We start from the raw sequence: 26094 nt of genomic DNA, 5'->3' as shown, positions 1-26094 counted from the left end.
CCGAGATAATTTAACTTATTATGACGTAAATCTTTTAAACCAAATTATTTTAATTTTCATCCAAACTGTTATAAATTTATAATTGCAACCTATAAGAGAGAAATGACGCAATTTGCTTCAAGACGTTCCATTTTAACTATGATAGTTAAAAGGTATTAATTAATGTTTTATATAACATAATTTTTTTTTTCCTTATAATAGAATATACGTATTATATAATAAAATATGTATTTTTATATTACACAAAAATATGCTTCGCGTTATTATAAAATATCGATCTTTTTATTAATTGTGGCGAATATGGGGGTTGTAATGGAAGCGGACCCCAGGGGATCTGAATTGGGGGACATGCACACCCAAAAGGCAGACGAGCACTGCCTCCGTGCGCGCAAAACAAAGCGACGCCCATTGCGTGCCCACCCTGGCATTGCATTCATTATTTGTCCTCCTTTCACTGCGTCAGTAGCGTGTGGACTTATCTCGAACACATGGCATGCACTTTGCAAAAAGTGCCAATCATCCTCCTTGGCCTGTCTGAACGCACGCTGAATTGTTTGATTTTGTTTCGCCCTGCTGAATGCCTTGCTTAACATAGAAAAAAAAAAAAGGAAAGTTTTAGAAACTATACAATCCAGTGTTTGATAATTATGTAAGCAATAATTGGTTATTACTTATTTTTATAAATAAGATGACTCTGAAAGATTCATAATAAAGTAGAAATCAAAGATATTAGAGTTTAGGATAAATTTCCTCTAGTTTACATAAATTACACCCACTATTCTATTCTTGTATATTTTTTAAAATGACATACACTTCACTTATATTAACACACACTGAGAGTTTTTTTTCTGGAAATAAAAAATACTGAGAGTTAATCATCTTGCCCCCTTATTTAGATTAATTCTTATCCCCTTCTCTCTCCTTTCCCCTTCCCCTAATTTCTTTCTATATAATAGACAGAGATAATCTCTAGCTGTCACCAATTGATCAACTCTCTTTCACTCCTCTTTCGTTTTTTCTTCTCTCTTTGTTCCATAAAAAATCAATCATCTGGGTTTTTGATTAAAAACCCAAATGGTCTCCAATTAAACCCCAGATGAAAACTTGGTGTTGAGGATGTATCAGAGAACAATGAGATCAAGCTGAGAATTGAGTCATGAAAGATGACGGTAAGAAAATAACTAAGAGTCACGGAGGACGATGGGGATTCGAGAAACGAGAATTGGCAACAACTAGCAATGTAACCTAAAATGGTGGTTCTTTACTCACTTTCTTATCTTGAACCCAACACAATGTTATAGTTATCACAAGCCCATTGGTTGCTTTGTCATTGGGTTTAAACCGACTAGCGAGGATGGGTGTGAGCTCTAATTGATTTGTTGGTGGGTTCTAATTTAGAAACTGTCGAGATGGGTTTCATTGTGTAATTTTTTATTTTTTTTATTTTAAAAGAAAGAAAAATAATAAAGAGAGGATATTTTAAGAATTTTAGGAAAATTAAGCCATATTATTTGATAAAGGATTATATGTTTTGAAGATTCATTAGAGTTTTCGAAAACGTTCTTCAAAAATAAAAATGCAATAGAAATGGAACAAAATATCTTGCAAACTAAGATGTTTCAATTATGTAAGTATTTTTTCATTCACAATGAAAAAAAAAAAAAAAAAACGATAACGGTCACTTAATGGAGAATAAGTTGTATTGCCTTTTGTACGCAATTTTGACCTTTCGAAATTTTTCCACGAATAGTCTTGTGTCTCTTTCACGAATAACTTTTAGTTGACCTTAGTTGACCAAATTTCCTCCACAAATTTAGATAAGTCAATCCACACCAAGCAATCCTACTAAAGCAAATGTGATATTAAGTTGGCTCTTAGTTTTTTTTTGTCTTTTTCAACAAAATCTGCCCATCATGCGAGCAAGGGTCAATAGTAAAGAAGAAAGAAATAAGAAAAGGATGAAAAATGCATGAGGGAAAAAGATGAAGTATGCATAAGGAAGAAACAGCCAAGAATCTCAAAATGTAGTCTCTCGAGAGTTCAAAACACACGAGCATGGAGGACCATTCTCCTTTCTCCTTCCTTTTCTACTCTTCTTTCTTTCTTTCTCTCTTCATTAATTACATTTTTCAATACATTTAATCAGCTTCTAAGAGACTTTAATGCTATATAAATAGAAGAGATGGAAGAATGACCTCGTTTCTGGAAATTTCACTGAACAAAATTGTTGATTGTTTCTAAGGAGCAGTTGACATTTTTCTCAAAACGTTTGACTGATCAACTAGTTTAAATAATTGGTTGACAATTTTGTGTCTCTCATTAAAACTTCTATCTAATTGCACTTAAAGCCCACTATTTACTCTTAATAACACTTTCATTAACTTTTAACAAACTCTAACCCCATTAACTCCTTAATGATATCACCGTTAACTTTTAACAACACCTCGACCCTTTTGTTAACTCTTAACAATTTGATCTTTTTGTTAACTTTTAATAATGTTTAATCTCATTAACTCTTAATGATGATCAAGAACACAATGTCAGCTAAGTATCGATAATTCAATGGTTTGTGTTTGGGTGTGTGATTTTCTAGATTTATTGCCAAATGGCAATCATGAAACGTTAAACCCTTTTGATGTCGATCAAATTCTTTGACTTATTTTGAAAATCTTTCAATTTTCTCAAATATTTCAAAATGTCTTGAATGACAACTAGTATTATATCAAGACGATCCTATAAGAAAATAAAGTCATACTTCATGTGAGCTTATTTCAGCTGACGATTACCATATAATACAATTCTTTTATTAGTTGACATCTTGATCGAGTAAAAGCCATAGACATTAAGTTCATTAGACTTGATAACTATGTCAAAATCTAATTTGATGTGATTGAGATAATACATTAGAAACTTCTTTCCAATTATTGGGTTTTATCAATCAACTACTAATAAAATATTACATAGAATGTTTAATTCACACCGAAAGTTAATGGACGCTATCTAGCAATTATTTGCTTTCATATTATGGTAGAAGAAATACCACAAATTGAATATTCTTACCTTACCATTAAATGGTTTCGCTCACCAACATACAAGATAACTATATCGTCTCAAATTTGAGAATCAGTTACACAATTACAATTAATAAGAGATCATTTATTCTCTTAATCATGTGATATGTTATTTATGTTACAATCATTGAATGTTTAATCTGTCAGAAAACATGATCTGATTAAAGCAGCGAAAAAAAAAATTTGATTTTATTGGTATCACGTTTTTCAAATCTTACCGTTAAATCGAAGACATAAAACGGAAAGTTATCTCGAAATGAAATCTGATTTCGTACCCAATAATCCGCCTGATATCTCCCACGTGTGAGATGCCGAGTCTGTCCACCCGAAACCGTCAAGACTCCAATAGACTTGAGAGAAAAAAGGATACGAAAATTTTCTCTAAAATTTTCGTTTTGATCCAACTGATTGATTAAACAGATTCTGGGTTTAATGTTATATTTATAGACAAGAAACTCTAAAACCCTAAGTGTTATTGGGCTGGGCTTTAGGTGCTAGCAAAAAGCCCGATCCAAATTAATAATTAAATAAATAATTATATTACTTATTTAATTATTCTTATTTCTTAAATAATTACACTTATAATTTAGTAATTCCATAATTACTAAATTTGTCCTATTTTTTTCTTTTAAAACGATTTCTATTGGGTGAGACTTTCTGGGTTCATAATTAAATTGGTAACGAGAATTAAACAATTATTAATTCTCGTAAATCATGAGTGACATCTAACAATATGTCATGATTACCCAATTTAATGTGAAGCGGGAATGTGAACCTTACACTACGGTGCCCTACAATACAGTCCCTCTATCATACTATATCTCGACGAGATATGAGATCACGGTCAGCAGGTTAAATCTCTCGATCTCGTCATATGACCAAATCCAATAATCACACTTGACTAATATGACACAACCTCTACGGAATCCAAATCCGTTGTCATATTACCTCGATCAAGAATTTATCGTCAAGTGACCACTAGATTGCATAGGAAATCCTCCTCATATATCTCGAGGTGATAGATTCCATGTCTGATGCACACATACCTCGTGTGTCACTGAACTAGGCACATAGATACGTACGGCTATCCCTGATTAGGACAACCATATAATATCGCTGATATCCTAATCCACCAACACACAGATATCCATGTCATCTCAAGTCTAAGGACTAATGCAAATCCGTAGTTAATATTGAATCATTGACCTGTGAGATAAAACCTATGTGATTCAATATTAACAGTCCCGTTCAGTAAACTCGTTCTTATAACGAGCACCCACTCATCTTCCTTCTGTATCTTATACAGAGTGGTACGAGACCCACCAATTTTGTCTTTCGGTATCTTATACCGAACAAGGAGGAAGACGATGTGCCAGCTTTTGCGAGTTACTAATTATCCAAGTTAGAAACTCTACAGCCAAGAACATATTTATAGTATAACGTATTGTGGATTATCCGTCTTGATTATTCTTAACAATTAAGAATGGTATCCACTCCTTATTATGTTGATATTTATATGTTCAATTCAAATCATATTGCAATTTAAATTAAACATAAAACTTGCCATTAAATAAGGTTTAAAGAATTATAAGATCAAACCCTATTGTGTCATTAAAACTGGTCTTAAGGGCTTATATCTAACATAACCAACACCCCACTCACATGTTTACTATTTACATTTCATGTAATATGACATGCGATTTACTATCATTTATCATTAGTATTTCACGTTAATTAAATATAGTAAATCATGTGTTAATCCATAATTAATTAATCAAAATCTCGATTTGAGAAATCTAAGAACTATGAACACTTTAAAAATCATACATCAAAGAATTTCATCACAATATGCTTTAACAACTTAAAGAATGAGGTTTTCAACATAAGATTTAAAAACTTATTCATATAAAAGTGAAGATGTATAAATAAAGATATGACTATTTTATTAATTTATAAGAATAAATCATATTACCCAATAAATATTATTCAAGTATAGTATTAAGACATGTCTCTAACATGTTACACGATAATAAATTTTAACAGAAATTAGTAATATTTCTAAAAATAAAAGAGTGATGGGCATCTCTTAACTAATTCTTAAGAGTGTTCCGCCCTGTAATATACCAACTTCTTAATTTCATCGGTTGGAAGAAAACAGAAATTTTAATTGATGGGTTAAACCATATATTTGGGTATGGATGCATCACAATCCTATCTTTCAAAGCATTTGAATTTCATGCATGTGCGATTTTTTCCACATTGATTTGACTCATGTTCCAAAAAGCTCAATTCTACTTCACTGACTTATGGGTCAGAAATGCAACGCGGGAACAACACTCTTTTTCATATAGTAAATGTTATTTATCATATTTTTTTTTTTTGGGTCACACTTGTACATTAATTTGTTATATTTTATTTTATAATACATCAATAAAAATTAAAACACATCAATACATGGATATTATTAATAATATCACAATTAAATATTTAAATAATATTTTCCATTTAACATAAATTGGTTGTGCATGCACCAATGTGTTCTAAGGCAAGCCAAAGCACAGTATATATCTTAAAGAGTTGTAGTAGTTTCGCGGAAGACCCTTCTTGTCCACTGCCAGCCAAAGAAGAGTGGACAATGAATTTATTTATAAATTAAATTTGGGGCGGCCGCGGCATGATATTATTATGATAGGATAAATAATTCTTTCTAGAAGGGCAGGGCTCCCTCCACGCGCGGGAATCGAGAGTGGCGTAGTTTATAGAAAAGGACAAGCATAGTGGTGGCACGTTCTGAATTAGAATCGTCAAACTCGGCGGCCGGGGTTCTGATTTTCCACACCGTTAGGTTCGTCAACGCTACTGTCCTCGACAGAATCCGTGAAATATAAATGATGCCAAAATCACACGCGTCTATCTTATCAAAAATATATATATTATCTTATTAGAATAATATTAATCTGATATATTATTATTATCATTATATTATATAATTTTTTATTTTTTTTTATAACTTAAGCGTTTGAACTTTGTCACCTTAGTTTTAGAGGAAACCTATTGACTCGACGTTTTAGTAAATCGAATACAATCGTAAATTTATATATTTTAAAGTGAATATATAATTAGTTTTTATTAAATAAAATATTTTTATTTTTATTAAGAGTTAATCTCATATTATTTTTTCTTAAAAAAACTTTAAAACTTAATAACTTGTACTATTTGAAGATAACACTATGTTAATTTTGTCTTATCTTATTATTGTCGTTGAATATTCAAGGAATAAAAAAAATTAATGATTCATGAACAAAAGTGATCAGCTTTATTAGTAAACAAAAAATCATTGTAATGTTGAATATTTTATACGAACATTCTGTTGAAACGTTGGAGTAACGAAATTATATGCAACCTTATTGTTTTTATCCTTTTAACAAAGGGACAGACAACCTTACCCAAACACGGAGCAATTTTAACATAGTCAAGAAAGTTACACACCCCCTCCTTTCAATTAAATTAAATAAAACAATACATCTCTAGTAAGGGCTTAATTATATGGAGGACAAAGAAGGTCGTCACTTCGTTATTTAGACTTTGATTAAAAAAGAAAAAAAAAAAAGGGCTCAATTTTACGGATCGTAGCATTTAGTTTTGTTTGTTTTAAGCTTAGTTTAGTAACACCCAAATTGTTTAATAACAGAATAATAATAATAATAATAAGCACATGATTAAACTGCTCCAAGCCTCCTCCAACAAACACACGTACTGTTCCAGAAAGCAACCAACCAGGATGCTTCCGTTCAAATGGTTCTCTGTATCTTCCATTGCTTGCTTCCATCCTCATCTCACTCTCAAGCACCTTCACCTTCACGAATCTCTCTTATCAATCAATAACAACCGGCCAACATGTCCCCGTTAATCACTTCCCGCCGGAGCTTCCACTTCCTCGTCCTCTTCTCCTTCATCTCCCTCCTCTCCCGCGCCTCCTCCGACGAACGCCACACCCTTCTCACCATCAAAGCCGCCCTGCAAACCACCAATAATGTGTTTGATTCCTGGCAGACCACCAATTCAGTCTGCCATTTCACCGGAATCACCTGCCACCCCGACGGCTCCGTCCAAGGAATCGAGCTATCCAACCAAGGCCTCTCTGGCACCGTCCCGTTCGATTCGATTTGCCAGCTCAAATCCATCGAAAAGCTCTCTCTCGGCTGCAATTCACTCCACGGAATTGTCTCCGATGATTTGAGAAACTGCGTGAAGTTGAAGTACTTGGATATCGGCAACAATTTGTTCTCCGGTTCGGTTCCGGATATCTCGCCGCTGAATGGATTGAATTATCTGTACATGAATTCCAGTGGATTTTCCGGCGTTTTTCCGTGGAATTCGCTGACCAATATGACGGGTTTGATCGATTTGAGTGTTGGGGACAACCCGTTTGATCGGACCCCTTTTCCCGACGTGGTGGCGGAATTGAATCAGCTGAATTGGCTTTACTTAGCAAATTGTAGCATCGAAGGTCGGATTCCTTGGAAAATCGGAAACCTGAAGGAGCTCGTGAACTTGGAGCTCTCCGACAACTACCTCTCCGGTGAAATCCCCGCGGAAATTTCGAAGCTTTCGAAGCTGAGGATGCTCGAACTGTACAACAACGACTTCACGGGAAAATTCCCACCCGGGTTCGGTAACCTCACGAAGCTTCAGATGTTCGACGCCTCGCAGAACCGTCTGGAAGGCGATTTGTCAGAGCTCAAGTCGATGACCGAGCTGGTGACTCTGCAACTTTTCGAGAACCAGTTTTCCGGCGAGGTGCCGGCGGAGTTTGGGGACTTCAAGAAGCTCGTAAACTTGTCGCTTTACACGAATAACTTCATTGGCTTGCTTCCCGAGCGGCTCGGCTCGTGGGCAGAGTTTGATTACATCGACGTGTCGGAGAATAACCTGACGGGTCCAATTCCGCCGTGGATGTGTAAAAGAGGGACGATGAAAAAGCTCTTGATGCTTCAGAACAGCTTCACCGGCGAGATTCCAGCTACGTACGGTAACTGTACGTCGTTGACTCGTTTCCGGGTCAGCAACAACTTGCTCTCCGGCGTGGTTCCGAGCCAATTATGGGCGCTACCAAACGTCGGATTGATCGATATTGCGTTCAATAAATTTGAAGGTCCGATTACGTCCGATATCGGGAAGGCGAAGTCTTTGGCGCAGCTAGTTGTCAATAACAATCGATTATCCGGTGAATTGCCGCCGGAGATTTGTAGAGCCAAATCGTTGGGTGAGATTGATCTGAGTTATAATCTATTTTCCGGCCGTATTCCGGCGGAAATCGGCCAACTCGAAGAACTATACAAACTTCATTTACAGAGCAACAATTTCTCGGGTCCAATTCCGGACAGTGTTGGCTCTTGTAGAGCTCTCGCCGACTTAAGCATGGCGGAAAATTCACTTTCGGGAGAGGTCCCGGCCTCCATTGGATCATTACCTTCTCTAAACGCGTTCAACCTGTCCAGAAATGAACTCTCCGGTCAAATTCCGCCGAGCCTGTCATCTTTAAGACTAAGCCTTCTTGATCTCTCCTACAACCGGTTAACCGGACCCATACCCCGTTCCCTTTCGTTTCAGGCCAATAACGGTAGCTTCGCAGGAAATAGCGGCCTCTGCAGTGAGAACATCAAGAATTTCCGGCGATGTTCGTCGGGCTCCGGCAGCTCCCAGGAGAACTGGATAATTGTGCTCGGCGTGGCAGTGGGTGCCGTTGTGTTGCTTCTCTCAGTTTCATGTTTCTTGTACATGAAGAAGAGCCAAAAAGATCGAGAAAGATCATTCAAGGATGATTCCTGGGACGTGAAATCTTTCCATGTCTTGACCTTCACGGAGGATGAGGTTCTTGATTCAATCAAGAAGGAGAACGTAATCGGAAAAGGTGGGTCTGGAGATGTGTATAAGGTTGTGTTGCCTAATGGCACAGAGCTGGCCGTGAAGCACATTTGGACCTCGGATTCCTGTGGCCGGAAGGTCGGAAGCGCCAAGCCGATGCTGTCGAAAGGTGCCCGGAAGTGTCGGGAATTCGACGCAGAGGTAGAAACACTGAGCTCCATAAGGCACGTTAACGTGGTGAAGCTATACTGCAGCATAACCAGCGATGACTCGAGCTTCTTGGTTTACGAGTACTTGCCTAATGGGAGCCTGTGGGATCAGCTGCATGCTAACAGGAAGTTGGCAATGGATTGGGAAACCAGATATGAGATAGCTCTTGGGGCGGCCAAGGGGCTAGAGTACCTGCACCTCGGCTGCGATCGGCCGGTGATCCACCGAGACGTCAAGTCGAGTAACATCTTGCTGGATGAAGACATGAGGCCCCGGATCGCCGACTTTGGGCTGGCCAGGATTGTTCAGGCAAATGCAATCAAGGACTCCACCCAAGTGATCGCTGGAACGCCCGGCTATATCGCTCCCGGTAAGTGCCTGCCCGTTTTGATTACTCACCTCATTTTGTATAGAGATTCTATAACAATAAACGCTTCTGTTTAATTTGCAGAGTATGGGTATGCCCGCAAGGTGAACGAGAAGTGCGATGTTTATAGCTTCGGGGTGGTTTTGATGGAGCTTGTGACCGGGAAGAGGCCTATTGAGGCAGAGTACGGGGAGGATAATGACATTGTGCACTGGGTATCAAGCAAATTGAAGAGTAGAGAGAGTGTGCTAGGCCTGGTGGACTCCCAAATCCCTGCAGATTATAGCGAAGACGCAATCAAGGTGTTGAGAATTGCCATTCTCAGCACAGCCAGGCTTCCAACCCATAGGCCTACAATGAGAAGCGTGGTTCAGATGCTTGAAGAAGCTGCCCCAGCCCCTTGTAAATTGGTGGGCATCATCATCGGCAAAGATGGTGCTGCCAACAAAGATACCACAAAGTTTGGGGATGCTCACCCTAATTAATCGGGATTAGGGTTTGCAACCAAATTTTATTCTGTTTTACGGTTACTCGAAATCACAACGAAAATTATTTTGAGCCTCAAGACACCACATTAATAAAAAAAATTTGATGTTCTGAATCAATGAAGTGAGGGCACGTATTAGTGATAATGTCAAATTCGTAAAAATATTTTACGAATTTAACATTATCACTAACACGGCTCAATATCTCACCGGTTTAGGACATCAAATTTTTTTTTATTGATGTGGTGTATACATGGCACGAAAGAATTTCTTATTTAGTATGAGGCTAACTAGTGCCAATTGATGACCTCTTAATCATGCTTTTTGATGTGTAAGATGAATAAAGATTGAGAGTTTTTGTATTGGAAATTGTATTATTTTTGTACGATGATAAATAAGGGTTTTTGTGACTAAGAAAAAACAAAAAGCAAAAAACAAAAAACAAAAATTCAGCTCTTTTAAGGGTAGCCATTTCAGTATGGATTCGTTGAAAGAATTCATGGAAATCAATACCTAATTTCCGTGTGGATTCATTAAAGAATCAATGGCAGGTTAGGCATATGAGATTGGTAGCTTGGATGTGTTTTTCGGGGGCAAGTTTGGTTGTTTGGATGTGACCTCCTGCCTAATTTCTTTGTTGGAAGTGTTTCAATAACCAAAAATAATAAGATTTTATAAGAACATTATAATCTTTATTTTTCATATGATAATAATTCTTTTGCTGCTATCCAAAGCAATGGTGGTTTTTGGACTAATTTTTAAGCTCCTCCGTCAAAATGAAACATGATTTTTTGATCGTATCTGATGCTGAATTTAAAAAAAAAAAAATCTAAAGAGGCTCTACATATCAATACGTATTGCTTTGTGGGCCAGAATCCAAAATGCTGGGTTGGGGCCCAAAAGGTCTGGCATAGGCATAGCATAGCCTCAACTTAGTGTACCTTTGGGCTGATTTGGCATGGGAGCCAGCCTCAATGGAAAATTGGACCTTACACTTTTTTTTCCTGTAAATAAAATTAGACCTTACACTTACACCCCATATCAATTAATAAAATAACTGTTTGGGAATTGTTTAATTAAAATTATGCAAACTTAGAAAACCACTTTACGAAATACAGAAAATTGGAAAATACAAAAATTTTGTAAATTGGAAATGGAGATTTGGAAAATGATGCTCTCCAAAACTCAATTGAATTTAAAATTAAATTTCTAATTTTGTTATTGTTGGACGAGAATAAGAAGATTCAAAATAGATTAAAGGATAAAGAATTATCCTTATAGATTATCCGGATGCTCTATATTATCTGGTTGTTACACAGTTGTATTTAAGTTTATATTTTATATTTATTTTATTTTCTAAAATTTAGGAGATAGTTTTTTTTTCTAGTTTTTAGGATTAGATTATTCCAATCATTTCCTACTCTATAGGAAAGAAATAGAGTTGTATCTTGTATATATTTCCTAGCCCTCTCGATTTCAAATTAATCAAGCATTCTGTTTTTACTTGTTTCATAGTATCATATCATTAGGCTCAATCAAAAGCAGTATAATCATCATCATTCTTTTTTTTCTCCATCTCTCAAGATCATGGCCGATGTTCACCAAAACCTTACCCCAATAGAGGCATCTACTACCAGATCTTCAAGCCGTCTACCTTTATCTGGTCCGATTTCTTCTTTTCCAAATCTACCAACTACCCCAATTGATTATCATCTTCTACAAATTACTCACCATAAATTTAATGATAGTAATTTTAGAAAATAGTTCCAATCTGTGTTACTAGTGATCAAAAGGAAAGGAAAATTTGATTATCTAACTGGTGAAACTCTTGCTCCCCCTGCTACAGCTGTTACCTATGGCACTTGGGAGGCCAAAAACTCAACCATAATGGCATGATTAATCAATTCTATGGAGTCTAGGATTGGAAAATTCCACAAAATAGCCAAGGAGATTTGCTATTTGATCTAGGAGATGTATTTTGACTTGGAAAATTCATCTCAAAACTTTGAAATAAAGTCAGTCACCAGAACAACCAAACAAGGTAACTTAAGTGTTATAGAATATTTTAATATTTTGGTTGAGTTATGGCATGAAATAGATTTGTTCCAGAACATTAGTTGGGAATGTATTGCTAATAGCATAAAATATAATAAGATGATTGAAAATGATAAGATATTTGACTTTCTCCATGGGCTTATCACTGATTTGGATGAAGTAAGAGATTGGATTTTGGGCACTAAACCCTTTCCATCTCTCAAGGAAGTTTTTATTGAAATAAGAAGGGAAGAAAGCTGGCGAAAGGTAACTGCTCAACCAACTCGATAATACAAATCTAACCCATCAGAATTTTGCTCTAACAGGGGGACATTTTTCCAAAAGGGGTAGGAAATGAGAAGTAATGGTGTGACCACTGTAACGGACCCTACCATACAAAAAACACTTGTTGGAAGATCCATGACAAACCTACCAATTGGAAACCTAAAAACAAAAGAGAAAACACCTGATCAACATATGTTGCTAAAACAGCTGGTGAAATTGGAAGCAAGACTAATCTGAATCTGACAAAAGATCAGATTCAAGTCCTTTATAGACTGTTAAACCAAGGAATCACCCCCTACCAGTCCTTCTACTCATCAATCCATTGCATCAATAGTCCAGAAAGGTAATTCTCATATTTCTTTGCTATCACAAAGACTTTCTAAGGATGTTTGGATAATAGACACAAGTGCATCTGATCATATGTCCAATTCCAAAAGGCATATGACTGAATACAAGCCATGTGATACATTAATTGAGGTTAAAATGGCTAATGAAACAACCTCTCATGCCATAGGATGTGAGACTATTGGTCTTTCAAAACTAAAGCTTAAATCAGTGTTATATGTCCCTGGATTGAGTTACAATCTGTTGTCACTAATGTAACACCCAGTGTTGCTGGTGTTAAAAGAATGAGAAAAGAAGTGAAAAACTTTCAAAAATACCCTCGAGAAGGTGATAGATCTTTGAGAATAATGGTGCCATATGAGAGGGCATTTTGATAATTTGGATAGTGAAGTCCAATAAAAGGGTAATTTGGTAAATTGAAAATAATTCCTAGGTGAAATTAAGTATGGAAGTGAATTAATTTCCCACTTTTGTATTTATGTGGAGATAAATGAGATTAATAATTCACAAAGGGCATTTTAGTAATTTGGAGTAAAATTCCATAAAGAAATTAAATTATGAAAAATAGAGAATATTCAATTATGAGAGAAAATAATTGATTTTCCCTAAATTTGGTGAATAAATGTCGTGGAGACACATGGATGGCTTGGATGGAAACTTGGAAGCCAATGTTAGTGTTTAGAGATAACACTTGGCAAAGTCTTATTCAAGTAAAATGGTGGGATTAAATAAATCCAAATGTTAATGGGAATTAGTCATTTATGTAATGATGGTGTCGTATTAAAAGAAAATTCAAATGAAATGAAAAATTGTCTCCCATTAATGCTTTAAAATTGTGGGATTTATTTAAAAGGAAAAGAAATGAATTATGTATTTCATTCTTGATGTGTGAAAATTGTCTCAATTTATTAAATGGTGAGAAATTAATAAGTCTAATGGATGAGATTTGTTCTTGGAGAAAGAATTGATCCAAGAGTTGGGATTTAAAGAAAGTAAATGGCATGAATCGTGTTTTTCCCAAGAGAAATGAATTTAATCTAAAGAGATCAATGGTTAAGATTTATTCCTTACAAAGCATATAGATTGTGCTTTTGGTGAAAGGCTAAGATTTATTTTCTTAAATCCATAAAGATCCAAAGGTTAGAATTTGTTCTTGAAAGATGGGGGAGTTAATATAAATAGACAAGTGTAAAGAAGACTTGTCTTCTTTGGCCATTTGAAGAGAGAAAGAAAGAAAGAAAGAATGGAGAAAAAGAAGAAAGATAGAGCAAGAGGTAAGCTCTTAACTTGGTTAGTTTCAAGTAAAAAGAAATGGTTTCCTTATTTTTCTAGTTTTCAAGAAAGCTTCAATGATCAAAATTTCTATTTTGTCTTAGGGGGATGGAAAGCAAGAAAGTCTTGAAAGTTAAAAATGTTGAAACACTTAAAAGATAAGAGGTAAGGGATAGTCCCATGGGATGGTGGCTAGCAAGGTTGCAAGTATGATTTATGAATTTTTATGTGTGCATTGGCATGTTGTTTGTGTTCAAGGACCTATGGTCAGGAGATTGTGTGGGGTAGGGTAGGTTAAAGCCTTAAACTAATGTGGTTGTGAGGATGTAGAAGCCCTAACTTGTTGCATTGCATGCATTGACATCACATTTTATATTCATGTTCATACTTATTGTCATTGCACCCTTACTGAGCTTAATAGTTCATGAGGTTTTTATCCTTCCATATAAATTGTCAAGGCATGGGAAAATCAAGGCAAAGATGGGATAGTATGTGGATGTATGAGAATGAAGATTCAAGACCATTATATGGTTTATGAAAGCCTATTTTTGTTGTGTTGATTTATGTTATAATAAGCACCATGAGTGGGTGTAAGAAAAATTATTTTTCTTTTTGTTGTGTAAGCTTTTGTGGAAAAAAAGTGGGTATTTGATGTATGTTGTGAAAGCATCAAGAGTTTTGTGTAAGTCTTATTTATGGAAAAATGGAGGCAAAATTGAATAGTTGTGAAGTATATTTATTGTATGAATAATTCTGAAAAATTTGGGTTAAAAAGCCTAAGGGAAGAAAGAAAAGAAAAAAGAAAAATGATGGCAGTGGCAGCAGCTAGGGCCACTAAGTGGCCTTGAAAGGGCCACAGTGGGCAGCAAGTGCGGTTGGGGCGCTCAGGCGGGCCCGCTGGGGCGCGCGGGGGCACTGCCAGGCAGTGTACTGTGGGGCCCGCAAGGCTAATTTTTTTAAAAAAATTTGAAAATTTTGGGGCATTTCTTGGTTGATTATGGGCTTCGGATGAATTTTCAAAAGTAAAGGGATTTTGGGTATTTTTAGAGAACATGCCAAATTTTTTAAAAATTTAAATTATATGAATTTTTTCTCGAAATTGGTAAAATCAATGGGTTGATTGGAATTTTGAATTATATGGAGCTCAGTGGAATTCTTAGAAAGAAGAAGAATTAAAAATGATGATTGGACAAACTTAATGGAAATTAATTAGCCAAGTGTAGTATAATTAAAGCCCAAATCTGTTAGTTGATTCTGGGATTGAGGGAAAGAAATGACGAAACTTAGTTCTCACATAGGGCGTTTCATGTTGAATTATAGTTCGTCCTTCACAAATGGCCGGGCATGTGAGCAATTTGGGTGATTGTTCACTAGTGACACCCGTAAATGGGACCAGGTCATCACAACTAATGACATGAACTATAGTGTGATATTTTTCCCTTCCTACTGTTTGTTTCAGGACTAAGCATCGAGGATGATGATTGGAAGTGCTAAAACTAAGGATGGACTTTACTGGTTGACTGGAAACATTTCAAATTCTTTCTCTTTGAATAAACCTGTTCTAACTATTACAACCAATGCCAAGGCTATGTTATGGCATAAACGGTTGGGACATCCTAGTTTTCCTTATCTTTGATTCTTGTATCCTCAAATTTTTATCAACAAAGACCAAAGTTTTTCTTGTGAGCAATGTATTCTTGCAAAATAGTCCAAAACTCATCATTCTATTCACCCTTATAAGCCCTCCACACCATTTCATTTGATCCATAGTGATATTTGGGGACCATTTCAGAAGCTAGCTGTATATTCAAACGTTTTCACAAATTTGTTTTGAATATGTTTCAAGCTCATATTCCTATCTTGCGTACTGATAATGGTTGTGAATACTTTTCCTATGACTTGACTAATTATTTGTATGAACATGGTATTTTGCATCAAAATTCTTTCCTTACACACCACAACAAAAATGGTGTGGCTGAAAGGAAAAATAGACATCTATTAAAAGTGGCTAGCGCTATGATGTTTAGCTCCCATATTCCTCATTCATATTAGGGAAATGTTGTTTTTACAGCCACTTATTTGATAAATCGTCTTCCCTCTAAAACTTTACAATTTAGAACCCTTCTTGATACTCTTTGTGACATCTATCCTCATGCACCATTTCTACCATCTCTTGATCCTAAAATCTTTAGGTGTGTGGTGTATGTTCATAACCATAATATATCCCGCACAAAATTAGATCCCAAAGCCCTCAAGTGTGCCTTTGTTGGGTACTCTCATTTTCAAAAATGATACAAGTGCTATTGTCTCGTTACCCGCTGATTTTATGTTTCTACCAATGTCACATTCTATGAGAACCTCTCTTATTATTCGGGGTATGGCTTCTTCCACCAACTCTCATGACCCTTTGCCTCTCCTTTTACATCTTCCAACTCCTCTGCAAACATCTTGTCAAAGGGGAGAACTGGTATTTATCTCTAACAATGTACTGGCAGAATCAAGCCCTATAGTTCCCATTTTCTCAAACTCGGTTCCTGCTCATTCTCCTTAGCCTAAGACTGTTCCTTTTTTCTCTCCTAAGCCCCTAAATCAAAATTCCCCACTGTTTGTGTATTCGAGTAGACCTAAAGAACTTTCACAAACTCAACATGGTCAATCATCAACCTTTGAAGCTAGTCCAACGGAAGGTGACAGTTATTCATGGGATGCATCATCAGGGGATAACATTGGAGGTAGGGAGGAGACTAAAAACAACACTGATAGTCATGCTTCTCAAGGAGATGGTCTCGATTAGGCAATTCTTATAACTTTAAGAAAAAGGGTAAGGTCATGTGTTAAATACCCTATGTCAAATCATCTGTCTTATGCAAAATTATCTCCCAACTTTAGAGGTTTTATTGCCAGACTTGATAGTATAGAGATTCTAAAAAATATCTAAGGAGTTTTGGATGATCCTAAGTGGAAATATTTAGTTTTGGAAGAAATGAAGGCCTTTATTTGGAATCATACTTGGGAGATTGTTGAGTTGCCCCTAGGTAAGAAAATAGTTGGATGTAAGTGAGTTTTTACTATCAAACACAATTCCGATGGAAATATTGAAAGGTATAAGGCTCAATTGGTGGCCCAAGAGTTTACTCAAACCTATGGGATAGACTATGGGGAGACTTTTGCTCCTGTAGCTAAACTCAACTCTATTTGAGTACTTTTTTCTATAATTGTTAATCTTGATTGGCTTTTGTTTTAGTTTGATATTAAAAATGCGTTCCTTACTAGGGATTTAGTGATGAGATCTACATGAGAATTCCCCCCGATTTTGAAAATAAGGTGAACAATAGAAAGGTTTGTAGACTCAAGAAATCTTTATATGGGTTAAAACAATCTCCTAAGGCTTGGTTCCAGAAATTTAGCATGTCCTTAATCCAACTAGGATATGAACAAAGGAAATCTAAGCATACTTTGTTTATTAAATCCACTAAAGATGGAAGTAAGTCTATATTAATTGTCTATGTTGATGATATTATTGTGACAGGGGATGATATGCAGAGAATTGAGGCATTAAAGAAGCAACTAAGGGCTGAATTTGAGATTAAAGACCTAGGGCATATGCAATACTTCGTAGGAATAGAGGTGGCAAGAAGTAGAACGGGCCTGTTTATCTCTCAAAGGAAATATATTATGAATTTACTCAAAGATACTGGGATAATGCATGCAGACCAGCTGGAACACCATTAAACAAAGGTTGGAAATATGAGGAGAAGGATGATGATATCCCAGTGGAAAAAGAAAGGTATCAAAGGCTAGTACGAAGATTAATCTATTTATCTTTTACTAGGCCAGACATAGCCTATGCAAGTTTGATTAGTCAATATATGTGTTCCTTCCTGACCAAAAGAGGACAATCGGAGGCGGAGAGTGGGCTTCGGCGACGGGTCCGTCTGGGGGGCAGCTGGAACCTGCAAGCACTCCGACCATCAGGTCAGTAAAAGAGTAAGGCTAGGTAGTGTATCAGTAGGTCATAGATCAGAATATATTTTAGCTCTGAAGAGAGCTGATTGATATAGAATGAAGAGATGTCCTCCTACATGCATGCGTCGTGGGTTTGCAGGTGATGGGAATGACTATTCGGCGTCGGTGGAGGTTCCCAGGTGGTGGTATGGTGGCGACGGGACCTTCATTAATATGGATGAGATCCGCCATTAATGAAGACAGGGTCTGAGACTGCTGCTTGGATATCTAGTGGGATTGCAATGATGCTGTGGCAGGTTAGTTTTGGGCCAAGGTTGGGTCCAGAAGGAAGACCAGATTGGGCTTGAGGAGGGGGTTGAGATTGGGTTTGAGGAGGGGGCCGAGATTGGGCCTGAGAAGAGAACTGAGATTAAGCCTTAGGAAAGGGCCGAGATTCAGTCTGGATGGTTCAATATGCATTATCCTACCAAAAGACATATGAATGTTGTTTTTCATGTATTAAGATACCTTAAAAGGACACTCGAGAAATGTTTGATGTTTAAAAAGTCCAATGACCGAGGAATTGAAGGGTTTATTGATGTAGATTTGGCAAGTTCTTTAGAGGATAGTAGGTCTACAACCGGCTATTGCACTAAAGTGTGGAGAAATGTGGTAATATGGAGAAGTAAAAAACAATCAATGCCGAGGCTGAATTTCGGGCCATAACCTAAAGAATTTGTAAGGTTATTTGGTTAGAAAGGCTAATGGGGGATCTAAGGATACCCTTGACTCAACCTACAAAGGTATATAGTAATAATAAATCTGCAATCAACATTATATGAAATCTAATCCAACATGATCGTATGAAACATGTAAGAATAGACATAAATTTTATAAAACGAGAAATTGATGAAGGAGGGATAAGTCTATCCTATATTCTAACTGTTGATCAACTAGTAGATGTGTTCACAAAAGTCATGTTTAAACCAAGATTTGAATCCTTGATTAGTAAGTTGAGAATGACCTACATCTATTTCTCAGATTGAGGGGGAGTATTGAACGAGAATAAGAAGATTCAAAATAGATTAAAGGATAAAGAATTATCCTTGCAGATTATCCGGATGCTTAGTATTATCTGATTGTTACACAATTGTATTTAAGTTAATTTAAGTTTATATTTTATATGTGTTTTATCTCCTAAACTTTAGGAGATAGTTTTTTTTTTCTAGTTTTTAAAATTAGATTATTCCAATCCTTTCCTATTTTATAGGAAAGATATAGAGTTGTATCTTATATATATTTCTTAGCCCACTCAGTTTCAAATTAATCAAGCATTCTGTTTTTGCTTGTTTCAGTTACTAATTTGGAGATTTAAAAAAAAACTTATATCGCTATTTTTTGAATAAATGTTTTAGTTTTCTATATTGAAAATTATTATTTTCTTGATTTAAATGTATTTTTCAATATTTTATGAAAAATGAAAACTAAAGATTTTATAAAGAAGATATTATATATATAAAAGTAAAAATATTTTTGTTTTTACAACTAAACAACCCTTTATCTATAATTTTTTCTTCTAAAATGGAATTATTGTTTAAATTTATTAATTACAGTCCTTAATAACTATTTTTAGGATGGGGTTATCGCTTAAATCCATTAAGATTATGATTAAATCAAATATAAGTTTATGTAGAACTCTAACAAAGCTAATCTACCAACAATCCTAGTACCCTGGGTTCATGCGATGTTATGTTACCTTCTCTCGTTGGAAGCATACGGGAGAGAGAGAGAGAAGGGTAGCAAAAATAAGACAGAATATTAATTCATCCCAAGGTCTCCAAAAAAATACTATTTCCAGAGTTTATTTTACTTGTAGCAGGCAGCATAAGACGACCACAAAACACTGTTTAAGTAAACCGCAATTGTCCCTCAATATTTGTATTTATACTTTAGTTCTTATATATATATATATATTTGGCTTTAATTAATTAATTAAAGCAACTTCCTTATGAAATTGGATCGAATACAAATTATAATTAAATCAATCAACTATTTACAAACACAGAATTTATGTGAAAAACTTATATCAGAAGAAATTATAAACAAAAATAATAAAATATCACTAACTAAAAATGATAATACAAAAATAATATTAAAACACACACTTTATATCTCTTTGTGTTTGATTTTATGTGATCTGAACACTTATTTATAAATTTAAAATTATTTATAAATAAACATATAAAATTATATTCTGATCAGAAAATGATATATGAGAATATTTTTTTAGATAAAATAAATTTTATATTAAATTTAATAATATTATAATTATAATTAAATTTAAAATTATAATCACAATCAAATTAGAAAGCGAATCACAGATAAATAAGAATTTTGATTCATAATTACCAGACTCTATTGTTTACGGGTTTATTGTTTTATCTTATATACTAATTACTTTTTCACTTCTTCCAAACGAAGCAAGAGTCAAGACCCAGTTGATACATCCATATAAACTCTTCATCTACAGAACAGAAGGAGCTCAGTGGCGCCGTTCATGATTTAGGTCTTCGTTAGTCCAATCTCCTTCCAGGCGACATGTTTTCCGGCATAAAGCTAGGATTCACTTCTGTCAACTTATTTGAGTACGAATTCTTCGATAGAATTCCAGTGAGTTTGAGGAGTTTTTCTCTCGGAACGTTTCCAGATTCCAGTGTATTTCCTCGCGGCCTTGCTTTCCTCCGCCAACGTTGGTTGGGATCCGATTGGCGCACGCTCGTGATCTGGTCGGTCGAAGTTGGCGTAGCCATCACGATCGGTTTAATCGCTTGGTCGCATTACTCGGAATTGAAGGACGCGGGAAAGCGCGGAAGCGGTTGTGCTAAGTTAAGGGACGAGGAATTGCTGGAATTTGAGGCCGAATCGGCGGTGTTGGCCTCGACGCTTCTCTTCAATGATGGTGATTTTTCTAACTAGTGCTGTTTATTTGTAATTGATCGTACTTTGTGTTCTTCCTGAAAAAAAAAAAAAAAAAAAAAATCTCTGGATCACGTTTACAAACAGAAATGGATAAATAAAATTTATAGATTAACCATACTCTGTATTTTCCAGGAAAAAGTTTCCAAACATCACGTGGTACAGCGAGAATTTATTAGTCTTTATTCCAAAATCAAGACACGAAATTGAACAGAGATTTTGCAAATGCAACCTGATTTCCAAATTGCATTCAATTATCACATTTTTATCTTGTTCATTGATTGTGCCTTTCCCAATTGATCCTGAAAAGTTTCCAAAACTGAAAAAGATGGATCAATTAACTTTCATGTGAATTCTGCTTTTTTATGTCCTCTTTTAGGAACTCTTTATGATAAAGTAGGCTTTATGATAATACATCGACTGCTTAATGATGAAGCAGCTTGAGAATTGTTGAAGGGCAATCAAAATTCAGATGCATAGTTAAGTATGTAGATGCTGAAATTTAGAACTCCTCGGGAAATTGCAATCTAGATGTTCTAAATTTTGTTTGACCAGTAAAACACCTACATACTCAACTATGTATTCGGAGCTTAGACCGCCGGGGTGGTACTCCGGCTCAGGAGTTCTCAAGTTTAAGTTTGAACAACCATGCTTTGTCATCTGATGACTAGATGGTTGTTCGCCATAAAGTTATCTCCAGTTTAAGGGTGGTAAGAAGGATAGAGTGTGGATGGTTGCTTGAGAGTGCTCCAGTAGTTTAGTGGGGACTTGAACTGAGCCTAACCTATTGAGTGGGGCAAGGGGTTGGGCCTGCTTATGGCTCTAGAGCCCAAAAAAAGAAAAAATGAAACTCCTAGTTTGGTACTGTAAACTAATAAACCCATACTTTTTAAGTTTGAACTTTGAACTCAATGCTTTGTTTGTATCTAGATTTTATTGAGACAAATCCAATGAAAGTCTCAGATTAAGGCCAACTTCCTTGTATTGATTAAACCAGTATTACTAGACCAGCTGCATTTGGCTCGTGCATACTATTGTATGTAAAAGCTGCCATTGATACCTACAAGGATTGATGTGTTTGTCAAGAGTCGAGAATGCTCAAATGTTGTTACCTTGAAAAGAAAAGAAATTAGATCTCCAAACATAAAGAAAAAAGAAACACAAGAGATGGGCTACTTTTCCTCAAAAAACTAACATTTCGGGCATATAATCTTGTCTTGTTTCTTTCATTAGCTTCAGTTTGGACATGATCCCCCCCCCCCCCCCCCCCCCTCTCTCTCTCTCTCTCTCTCTACTAGGATGCTATGAAATTGAATCAATCTGCTAGAATGTTTTTCCTTTTCAGCATTTCTAAATGCTAAAGTAGGTGGAATTGTTCCAGAATCAGATGCCCAGTATGCAGAAAATTTGCAGGTTCAAGAAGCACTCTTGGCTTCCCTAGAAAACGCCGCATCCTCTTCCATCCAAACAAGAAACATTTTGAATAGTGAGCGATGCCGAAGCGTCTGTGGCATTTGCTTCGAAGAGAAACAAAATCGCCAAATGTTCAGGAACATAAGTTGCTCTCACTCCTTTTGCTACAATTGCACAAGCAAACACATAATAGCAAAGATCCAAGATAACATAAACAAGATCCCATGCCCTGGAGTAGATTGTAAAACCCAGTTAGATTTTGATGCTTGCAGAAGGATCATCCCGAAACACATCCTTGTCCAGTGGGACGAGTCCCTTTGCAAATCACTGATCCCCGAGTCCCAGAAACTGTACTGCCCTTTCCGAGATTGTTCATCCATGCTGGTTAATGACTCCGGGAATGTCATAAATCAGATCGACTGCCCTGCCTGCCGGCGATCAATCTGCGCGCGATGTCGAGTCCCGTGGCATTTGGAATTCACATGCAAGGAGTTCAGGAAGCTGAGTGCAAAGAGAAAGGGGAAGGATGATGCCATGGTGAAGGAACTTGCTAAGAAGAAGAGCTGGAGGAAATGCTCCAACTGCAAAACATACGTGGAGAAGACAGAGGGCTGTGTGCACATGACTTGCAGGTGTGGATATGAATTCTGCTATGGATGTGGGTCAAATTGGACCAAATGTCGTGGAGCCTGCAACTGCACGTGAGCAACCTAAGATCCAGAGACTAATGCATAGAGATGAGATGTTTGTATAAACTGGTATGACTATATTGAGTTGGGTAAATTTCATAGAGACATTTTCTATGATTTATTTTTAATATTTCAGGTTGATATAGTTTTTTTTCTTTTGTTTGTTTGTTTGTTTGTTTTTAAAAGTTAAAACCAAACTCTTCATTAAGGTAAAATATATGTTTATCTTTGTGAAATATTAAAAGTAAACCACAGAAGGTGCAAGCCAAATTAGATAACCCAAACGAAGAGGTCCCGAGGAATTTATCCTATTATGTTAATGCTCTTTCAGTTCCAAGCTAGGATTAAGAAGTTGACAATATTATGAAATATTGGCTTGGATATGTAACAATTAATGGGTAAAAAATAGGTCATAATTACCAAATTTTGGGGCATTGGCCACGTAAAGTCACCACATCAACTCCATCCTTGCTGAGTTAGCTGCTAATTGATGATGATTTCTGCTATTCTGCATTATGTTTGGCGTTGGTCGATTCCACTTCTTAATGAAGTCGGTCCTTTTCTTTGATGTTTTTTGTTTTTGGGTATCATAAACAAGAAGTCGTCATTTTTCTCTGTTCTTTTTTTCCTTTCAAATCATTTTCACTTTGTTGAATCTTCTCATGCACCACCCAAAATAATGAATAAATTTGTGGCTAATTATCTTTCAAAGGAGCATATGATTTTGTTTGTTTGAATTACTATCCTTCGTCTTTCATAAAACAAAACTTTTCTCATCTATAATTACGCTTTTCATTAAATTTACCCCAAAGTTTAGCGAACACAAACAGTAATCAATGTTTGAAAAGTTTGCTGCTTTCCGTAATATTTTTAATTATATATTGCTTCTTGTTCTTGCAATAGAAGGGTTAAATTAAATTAATTGATCTAAATAGTCGATAATCCATTGTGCCCTAATAAAAAATTGGAGCCCATTTAAGTTTGTTCCCCTGCTTTTGCTTTTACCACTAGATTAAAAGCTCATGACAACCATCCAAGGTTGTTTGTTGCAGTTTTCTTGTCTCCACTTCACTCTGGCACATATGCCTTTCCTATCATGCTTTGCTTTGCTTTCCTATCATCCGGTGTTCATCATTAACCCTTTGGATTCATGAGATCAGCACTAAATTAATGCTGATTTTAAAATTCTTTTATCTTGACCCACCCATGTTATAGTTTAATTAGCAAAACAAACATTATAGTTTTCATGCCTACTAACTATAAAAGAATATATCCATAGCCACCATAAAAAAAAAAAAAAACAAATAATTGTTCTTCAATTCTTTTTTTTGCTTTTTCTCCTCTCTTCTTGTGATTAAGATTAGGATTAAATTAATTTCTTAGGAAACACTAGTACACCTGTATTATTGGTGCCAGATTGTTTGATTATATATCTATATCTCAAATATACCATTATTTCTTAAAAAGATGTATAATAAAATTTTAGAAATCATACAAAATCTTTCTTAACATACTAGACCTTAACTACCATCTTGTGATTCTCATTCCCTCTCTCAAGTGAATACCAACCAGCCTCCACTAAGCGTTGTCTATTTGCTATACCCCTTTCATTCTCTTAGAAAAGGGAGTCAAAAGTTTTGGGGTTGGGGTTGTTAAGTTGTGCATAACATTTTTGGTTTTTTAATTTTATATTATTAATTAAAAATTATCTATGAATTTTTAAAATATAAAATATTAAGACACGTTCAATTATAAAATTAAAGTTGAAAATTAAAAATGTCAACCTTACTATTTCATCATTTTTTTGTTCTTTCTCCCTTTTTTTCAACTAAATTTCTGATCAATTTTTTTCTTTATTGAACACTTAATACACTCGTCTTCTTGTCACGATTGTTCGAGTTCGACTATATTTCTATCATTAATAAAATATAGTAATTATAGATTAAACATTTTACTTTTTAATGATTTATGCCTAACTATTGAAAAAGTTGTATATAGGTTTCAAACTTAAACTGTACAAATATCTTTCTTTTCTAAAAGAAGTAGAATAAAAATCTTTAGATTAGCCCTTAATTACCATGTCTTAATTCTGATTTTCTCTGGAAGGGAATACAAACCAAACTCTTGTTAGGGGTTAGCAATTGCTTCAATACAATACTGAATGAGAAATTAGATTAAGCAAAAGGGAGAAAAGCAAACAATGAGCATCTGCCATGTCATAATCCTTAACATCCAGATGCCCAATCAACATCCAGTGCCTTTTCTCCTCAACAGTGGGCATCTTTGCCCATGCAATTGCATTTCATCATTGGAGAACCTTATCTAATCGAAGATTCCCATCCAACCATTGCTTCTAAAGTCAACACCCCCTTTACTCTCAAGAAAAGTGATATTAGTAGAGTATTGTATATACCTTGTCCAAAAGGTGAATCGCTCGCCTCAAGTGTCCTCATATTTGGCCTGATAAAATGTGAGGAAGTTAATCATGGTGATTCAGTCGGGTACAATGATTAGATCAGTGTTCATTGCGCACAAGAAGAGTATTGTATATACCTTAGATTACATAATAATATTAAAATATCTAAAATATTCTTTATTAAAGACGGTGAGACACAGGACATGATGCAGAGACGTAGTGAGACGCGAAAAATATTTTTATCATTTGTATGCATTGTAAAATCCAAAATATACATAAATAATATACCAATAACATGACTCCACTCTTAAAATAGCTTCACTAACAGTCGTTATTTTTAATTCCATCTCATTCAAGTTGACATGCAAGGATTTTATGGGCTCTTCCTGATCAGTTACTAATAATAGCTTAAAACTGGTGTTTGATGCATTCTCAGTTTAACTCTAATTATGTATTATACCTTATTAGAAGAATATTTTCACATATTCTTTACCATTGCAAGTCCTAAATGTCATTTTTGTGGAAAAATTATGTTACATTTTTTTGCAACCTAGGGACAATGTGGAAGTAGATTCCAAGTTTATCAGTTAGCTTAAAAAAGGGGTTCCAAGCTTATCTATATATCCACTTTCATCGATCCACTGCCTAGCCGTTAACACAAAATATAATTAACACTTCACTTCCGTACACGTTGTACAAGTAACATGCGAGGATTTGC

General features: G+C 35.5%; 2 protein-coding genes across 3 annotated transcripts; both read left to right on the top strand.

Moving 5' to 3' along the window:
• The first annotated feature begins 6810 nt into the window (after nt 1-6810).
• On the top strand, nt 6811-10449 carry LOC127800226 (receptor-like protein kinase 7). Its single transcript, XM_052334716.1, has 2 exons — nt 6811-9519; nt 9601-10449. The coding sequence occupies exons 1-2, from the start codon at nt 6969-6971 to the stop codon at nt 9999-10001; spliced, it is 2952 nt and encodes a 983-aa protein (XP_052190676.1). The 5' UTR covers nt 6811-6968; the 3' UTR covers nt 10002-10449.
• A 9910-nt stretch (nt 10450-20359) lies between these two features.
• Nucleotides 20360-23081, top strand: LOC127798693 (E3 ubiquitin-protein ligase RSL1-like). 2 transcript variants are annotated; one of them, XM_052332238.1, is made up of 2 exons: nt 20360-20841; nt 22204-23081. In XM_052332238.1, exons 1-2 carry the CDS (start codon nt 20481-20483, stop codon nt 22974-22976), a joined length of 1134 nt encoding a protein of 377 aa, XP_052188198.1. In that variant the 5' UTR covers nt 20360-20480; the 3' UTR covers nt 22977-23081. The 2 variants fall into 2 exon arrangements, with proteins under 2 accessions (XP_052188198.1, XP_052188200.1); XM_052332240.1 differs by having other exon boundaries at nt 20362-20841; nt 22240-23081.
• The last annotated feature ends 3013 nt before the right edge of the window (nt 23082-26094 follow it).

The sequence above is a fragment of the Diospyros lotus genome, chromosome 4 (genome assembly GCF_014633365.1).
Source record: "Diospyros lotus cultivar Yz01 chromosome 4, ASM1463336v1, whole genome shotgun sequence".
NCBI classification, from domain to species: domain Eukaryota; kingdom Viridiplantae; phylum Streptophyta; class Magnoliopsida; order Ericales; family Ebenaceae; genus Diospyros; species Diospyros lotus.
The sequence above is the reverse complement of the archived record's forward strand: the minus strand, read 5'-3'. Positions and strand labels throughout refer to the sequence as shown.

What these genes read in the sequence shown, in the direction of transcription:
- LOC127800226 (XM_052334716.1), top strand. Translation starts at nt 6,969, where the DNA reads ATGTCCCCGTTAATCACTTCCCGCCGGAGCTTCCACTTCCTCGTCCTC. An exon ending in GCCCGGCTATATCGCTCCCG is followed by an intron (nt 9,520 to 9,600) that starts GTAAGTGCCTGC and finishes TTTAATTTGCAG; the next exon opens with AGTATGGGTATGCCCGCAAG.
- LOC127798693 (XM_052332238.1), top strand. Translation starts at nt 20,481, where the DNA reads ATGTTTTCCGGCATAAAGCTAGGATTCACTTCTGTCAACTTATTTGAG. An exon ending in GACGCTTCTCTTCAATGATG is followed by an intron (nt 20,842 to 22,203) that starts GTGATTTTTCTA and finishes TTTCCTTTTCAG; the next exon opens with CATTTCTAAATGCTAAAGTA.